General features: G+C 40.3%; 1 protein-coding gene across 1 annotated transcript in view; it reads left to right on the top strand.

The window, feature by feature from the left end:
- LOC116053442 (solute carrier family 35 member F2-like) overlaps positions 1-164 on the top strand; it is a 15,625-nt gene extending 15,461 nt beyond the window's left edge. The window contains exon 8 of the mRNA XM_031304561.2: positions 1-164. This exon is cut by the window's left edge and continues 229 nt beyond it. Within this exon, the coding sequence (XP_031160421.1) occupies positions 1-164 (164 nt within the window).
- Positions 165-7,444: the final 7,280 nt, after the last annotated feature.

Below are 7,444 nucleotides of genomic sequence, written 5' to 3'. Positions count from 1 at the left end.
GGGGTGGGGGGAGGGAGGAAGAAGAGGAGGAGAGGCAGGGGGGCGGGGGGAGGGAGAAGGAAGAGGAGAGGACAAAAGCAAAGAAGAGGAGAGCTTCTGGGCCGTCACAGAACCTCCAACGAGGGAATGATGATGAGGATGTTGGACGCAGCACTAAAATGTAAAATACAGCAAGACAACCTGTCAATATGTCACACACACACACACACACACACACACACACACACACACACGTATGTATGTATATTTTAAACATTTATTTATTGAGTTTTGCTCATGTACATTTAGAAATAACTGAGAAAAGAAGGGAAATAGAAGAGCAAAAACAAACAAAGTGGTACTCTAAAGGTTTTATTAAAGGTGCTCTAAGTGATGTCATGCGTTTTTTAGACTACAACATTTTTTTGTCACATACAGCAAACATCTCCTCACTATCCGCTAGCTGCCTGTCCCCTGAACACACTGTAAAAAAACGCAGTCTCTGTAGACAGCCATAGACAGTTAATGAGAATTTAAAAGTTAGTAAGTACTTTAGAAAATTAATAAGAAATAGACCAACAGATCCCGTTGCTCAGGACGGAGACCAGTGAAGGATATTAGAAGAACTTTTCCGGTGATGGCTGAGCGTTACTGAGCAGCCTCCAACTGAGAGAGACGACGTAGATGTGACGTGAGAATCGTTAGCCTATTTTTATAAAAACGTCTGCTACGGAGCCATAACGTGAGGTACAAGGTAATGGAGCCTTTTATACATTGTCGTGTTTCTTTAGAAATAAACAACGGACAAATAGAGTCTTTAAACACTTCAGATGTAAAGTTATTCTCTGTCAAAGTGACGTCAAAATGAATGGCAGTCAATGGGATGCTAAAGGTGGGTGAGAGCTAGGTAGCATCAAAATGGCGCAATAGGAGCTACGCGTTGTGGAAGCTCGCTTACCCCCCTTGTAGACAGCCCAGGCTCCACAAACGGCAACAAAAACAAACTGCGGCAACCTGCACCACCAAACATAACAAACTAGCCGATAACCGACAAGAAGGATTTGGGGGTGGGGGTGGGGGTTGGGGGGGTTAGTGCGCATGCACATGAAGGGGGGTGTGGGGAGTGGAGGAGAGAGAAGCGTGAAGAGGGAAGTTAGCTAGAGGAGAGCTGTCCTAGAGAACGACAACGAGCTAGCCTCCGTTTTGACAATACTTCGAACGTCAACAAGAAGTGACGTCACCCAACATCGCTTAGAGCACCTTTAACGGTAGCCTACAAATGTATCACGAGAACCCCACATTTACTTTTCATCTTGCGTTTTTAAAATCAAATCTATTTCATGCCAAGGTTATTATAGTTTTATATTTTCAAGTAGTTTAGATTTCATTTTAGTATTGACTTTTGGATGTCATTATAGTTTAGTTTGAGTTAGTTTTTAAGAGTGTGTTTGCTAGTTTGAGCTTAGTTTCAGCTTTTCAGAAAGGTTTAGTTTTAGTTTTAACAGAAGTTTTAGTTTGTTTTGTCCGGGCCCGATAATGTCTCAGAAGTATGTAACTACACATAATACATACAAAATACAGCCATGATGTTCAATGTTTAATCCGTGCGCTACTTTAGTGTCCGATGTAAACGTTACAGCGCCGTCTGATGTCGAATCTGTTCAGTTTCTGTGGGTCAATGTCACGAGAGTTGACAGAAATTCAAAAATTCAGAAAGTCTCCTTTTTTCAATAGTGATATGTAAAAAAAAATATGGGTCCTATCTAGTACCTGGCGCAAAGCCCCACGCAAGTGTCTTTGCTAGTTTAAGAACGACGCAGTTGTCAATTTCCCGTCCAGCGCCCACGTCGTTTAAATAGCAAATGCACCTGCACCCATCTTTGCGCCCATGGGCGTGGAGGTGTGTTCAGGTGCATTCTGGGCGTGCTGGTCTTACAGGGAGGTGTGTTCAGGTGCATTCTGGGCGTGCTGGTCTTACAGGGAGGTGTGTTCAGGTGCATTCTTGGCGTATTGCTATCTTGAGGCAGCGGGAAGTGATCGCGCCATTGACCAACAAAAACCTGGTCTACAGTCAATAACGCAGCATTTCATTGTTATTTTAACAGCGCATGCGCCTAGGCTTATGCACAACAAGCGCACTCTATGCTTGTTACACACACAGGGACACGCATCAGCACACACACATGCAAAAGATTACAAATAAAAATATTACGGTGCAAATCCTCCATCATAATAGCAATGCGCCAAGGTCCAAACGCGCCTGGCTTTTAAAGGGAATGGGAGATGATCTCTGATTGGCTTATTGCATGTTACGCCCAAAACACACCTCTGATTAATGAAGACACTAAGTACAACCCTTTAGAACCATGCGCCCGGCACACAGACCCTTCTTTCTGCCGTAAAACTAGCAAAAGTGGATTTGGACGCGCCTTAAACGCACCTGCGCCAGGCGCTTCATGCCGTGCGCCTAGATCGTTAAAATAGGGCCCTAACACTGAAAGTATTCACCCTATTTCATACAGTGTGATCATTGTTACCAACAAAAAGTCAGCTGCCTGGCAGTCCTTTTACCCGCTGGTAACAACACAGAGCTCAGAAGGAAATGGACCTAACGCTCTGTCCCCACATCCTCCATCACACGACTACATCATTATCTCTTACTGTATGTTGTCATGTAGTGTTGATCATTTTGACAGTGGTGAAATGTAACTAAGTACATTTTCACAATTTCAATTTTGAGGTGCTTGTTCTTTAACTGTTGTTTTTTTTTTTTTTCCATTTTCTACAACTTTCTACTTTGTACCTCCACTACATCTCAGAGGTAAATATTGTACTTTCTACTCCACTGAATTTGTCTGACAGCTTTAGTTACAGTGTTTCCTCCCCTTCCTGTCCAGTGAAAACCACGTATCTCCAGATGTGTTGATGATGAATGTTTGTGATAAACTGAAGGATGTTCCTTTATGTGTTGAGAAACTTCTCCTTTCTTCATAAAATAAAGTCTTTAAAAAGCCTCTCGGATCAGCTGGAAAATGCATCGTCACAAAGCTGAAAACTGTTTTTCTGACACCATGAAAAGTTGAATCACAGTTGACAAACATATGATGATCTTATAGAATATGATGCATTGCTGCAGATTAAACTACCCAACAGCATTTAAGGGACCGTTAGATATTTATGGAATGGACCACCGGAGGAAAATAAGGGAGGGTCATGTCTTTTTATTCTTTGTTGAGGGGAGGGTCACCCAACATTTTTTAGTCTAGGAGGGGAGGGTCACACAACTTTTGTATTCATGCAACAGCAAAATTTCAAAGTGACTTGTTTGGTGCATATTTTTCCATGTAGCTCTCAGTCTCGATCCTCCTTCGCTACCAGATGGGTCTGACCCATGAGTTTGCTGGGGGGCAGGGGGACTGGTGGCTGAAACGGGTAATTGCATTGTTTGGGAATTTGTGTGGAATTATTTTTGGCATGACCAGACATTTTATAAATATTTTAAATAACACACAACAACTAAATGGTGGTAGGTAATACATCAGATTCCATATACTGCTTTAGTAAAAAAAAATATTTCTTGGCTGACGATGGGAGCAGCAGGACGCAAAAAGAAAGTTACTGTTGCACTAGTCTGGACATCTTGCCGTGCCAACGTTGCAATAAAGGTTTCCTAAATGCCATGTATATATATGTGATGTCAGCTTACTAATTGATTGCGGGTTTTGTGTAGATTTGGACTTTTATACGTTTATTCCACTTTGTTTAAACGGTGAAGTGGAGAGGCCTCGTTCACCTGTTTGGAGCTGGCTCATATCGGCCTTGCTGGATACACCGTGACCGTTTTTGTGGATCTACTGATCGCTGTGGATTACTTTTTTTTGTGTCATTGGATTACGGCAAAATGCGGATCTTTTGTCTCAACGTGTCTTAACGTTCTATGGTGTGACTGCGCTTCGTTTCTGCGTTTGGAGAGGCATCTCAACAGACTGTAGGTCGAACACTGATTGGTCACTGTTACATTTTAGTTGAATTTAAGTGTCGGGGCAGTTTGCCACCGTCTGTTTATTGCGTTCCAAGACAGCCGTGCTGCGATTGGATTTCATAAGGGCGAATTGTTAAATTGTTACACTGTAATTTAAAATCTGCTTTAAAAATAAACATATACGTTTTGGATAATGTTCAGCTTCGGCAGCTTTACCTATATAGCTAAAATATACAATGACTGAGGAAGCCTAGTGACGAATCCATAGCAACCAGTTTGTGTGTAATGAATTACCCAGTGTCCTTTGCTGAATGGTCTCAATGTTTTATTGTTTTATTTCATATGAATACTAGTTTACTAGAGGAGTAACTTAGTATTTGAGTAATGCAGTAATGCAGGAAGTGTGCATTTAGTTTCCATGCTTATTGTGTTTTCACAACTATATTAGTGAGTAAATCTACTGAAATGGCCACCACACCATAACAGAGGAGTGGGATGTATGGCTTTATAAAGTAAAGGGTATCTGCACTAGGGGTGGGCAATACTGGGAATTTTGGTATCGATCCGATACCAAGTAAATACAGGGCTAGTATCGCCGATACAGATACAGATACCGATACTTTTTACTTGTAACATAACGATCACTGAATAATTGTGGTTTTGTCTTTAGTTAGTTGATTATGATTATGATAAAACACAGGACAAGATTTAGGCAAATCTAAATGTTTTTATTTACTAACTAGAACAATATAAAACAATGTAACGGTATAAAAATAATAAAATAATATAACAATAAAAATATAATAAAAAATATATATAAATATAACAAATTCAACAACACAACCAAAATACCTTCTATTACACACAGATATCTGTGAAAAATAAGGTCAGTTGTGCAAAATAAGTAAACAAAAACCACAATGTATAAATATGAATATAACTGTTCTGACTCTCCGCTCTCCGCCTCCGGCAGAGCAGGGAGGGGGAAGGGAGAGAGAGAGAGAGAGAGAGAGAGAGAGAGAGAGAGAGAGCGAGAGAGAGAGAGAGAGAGAGAGAGAGCGAGACGCTGTTTGCACACTGCGCACAGACTTGGAGAGACGTCTATCGATATTTAGATCGATACGCCCAGCCCTAATTGCCACATCTTTGCCAAGTGCTAACCAGTACAGAAGGCATTCGTAAATTAATGTGGAGGGTCATCCCTCTTTTCACAATCACTTTGGAGGGTCATTGAAAATATTTTACTGATGAAGGGAGGGTCAAGTCTAACTTTACTAAAGATCCCAAAACTCCTCCGGTGGCACTTTTTATAAATAACGAACAGTCCCTAGGAGTTAAAATGAGCACAACCTTAAACATCTACAGCAGCAAAATGCAACATACACATTAATGCAGCAGGAATATTAATCCAGAAACATCAGATATAACAGGAAAACACTTTAATTACAATTAGCTGATAATACTTACATATTTTTACTTCAGTTGAATGCAGAACTTGTACCTTGTACTTGTAGTGGAGTATTTTCAGTGTGGTATTTTTACTCAAGTAAAGGATCTGAATACTTTTCCCGCCTCTGCACATAATCCAGAAAACCAAAAAATTTAAAACAAGATCAAGTTTATTTCATTAATATAGCACTTCAAAAGCTTTCGCACCACATTGCTTTACAAAGACAAAACAAATTGTATACAAGCATAAAACACACATACATATAGATATATACATAGATATGGAGAAATATAACAAGATTTAAATAGAAACAAGTTGAAACACAAATTAAAACCCATGAAATCAGATTATAAAAAGAAAAAAAGAAAAGAAAAACAGTTTAAACACAATACAATAGGGCGGTCCCAAATGATTATTTTTGAAACGATTCATTATTATTATTATTATTATTATTTTTTCGATTAGTCGACTAATCTAACAATTAATTTTTCAATAAGCGATTATTTTCCCATTGCTCAATTATTAACAATTTACACAAAACAAATTTCAATAAGGTTCAAATCTCTATTTATTAAAATTGTTTAACACAGCACTGTTCAAGTAAAATGAATTCGTAGTGCAACCTGAAGCCAGATGTAGGCTATCAATCCATCCACAAAATAAAGTCACTTTCAGGAGGAATACAAAAATAAAAACTTAGAGTAAACAGAGCAAGGGCAAAAAGAGTAGCCTGTATTTGCTTTTTGTAACAGTAGGTAAAATAATGAATAAGCTCTTCTCCCTTCAATCTTACAGTAAGAAAAGTGCAATTTTAGCAACATATGAAATCAAAGGAAGGGAATTATGAGCCCGAGCCCGATTTAAACCCGACAATTTTTTAATACATGGGCCGTTATAACTGATGTTAATGAAGGACTCGTGAGATATCTGAAACAATCTGGCCTGGTTGCGCAATTATCGAAGACAGTGCTACAGATGGGGGAGACACGATTTTAGCAGTTTATCTCACACTCAAGTCAGCGCAGGCCATACTGTATACGGGTGAGCTACGGGAGAAGCTGGAGAGGCAAAGGTGAGCAGAACTTGCGGTGTTTTGCTGCTGTTATCCTGACTCAGGGAGGCATTTTACAAAGTCTACAGACTACCACGTTGTTGTTGGCATTAAGAGTAAAATACTCCCATACTTTAGAAGACAGTGTGCGAGCCTTTTTCTCAACGTGTTGTTGAACTTGCGAGGAATCCATACTTGTGCTGTTGCTGGAGGCAGCCATGTTATTTTTAGATTTCTACACGTGACGCGGCGACAAATTATTTGTCTCGATCACCTAATTAATACTGCAGTCCTTCGGCACGGTCTGCATGTTTACGCACTGGCCGTGAACAATGCTGCAGATGGGGGAGACGCGATTTTAGCAGTTTATCTCACACTCAATTCAGTACAGGACATATACCCAGAGCTACGGGAGAAGCTGGAGAGGCAGAGCTTTCTCCCCACCCAATTAGGCTAATAAAGTAATGATTAAAAAAACACAAATGCTTGATCAAGGGCCCGGCCCGGGGATAGTGGATAGTGAATCTAAACTCTACTTGGGAGGGAAAGGGACGAAAAGGTTCACAGAACTTTTTTGCTGCTGTTATCTTGACTCAGGGAGGCATTTTACAAAGTCTACAGACTACCACGTTGTTGTTGGCATTAAGAGTGTAATACTCCCATACTTTAGAAGACCGCGTGCGAGCCTTTTTCTCAACGTGTTGTTGAACTTGCGAGGAATCCATACTTGCGCTGTTGCTGGAGGCAGCCATGTTATTTTTAGATTTCTACACGTGATGCGTTGGCGCAAATTATTTGTGTCGACGCATTTACGTAATCGATGATGTTGACTACGTCGACGAATTGTCGCAGCCCTACAATACAAAGCCAGAGAATAAAAGTGCGTCTTAAAGGTGCACTATGAGTTCCTGCATGGTTTCAGTGCGATTTCATTTTTGTCTCAAATCGTAGCATCTCTCCTTGATCCGCTAGCTGCCTGGCC

Source organism: Sander lucioperca, chromosome 20 (genome assembly GCF_008315115.2).
Source record: "Sander lucioperca isolate FBNREF2018 chromosome 20, SLUC_FBN_1.2, whole genome shotgun sequence".
In the NCBI taxonomy this organism is placed as follows: Eukaryota; Metazoa; Chordata; class Actinopteri; order Perciformes; family Percidae; genus Sander; species Sander lucioperca.
Note: the sequence above shows the minus strand (reverse complement) of the source record. Positions and strands in the feature narration are given on the sequence as shown.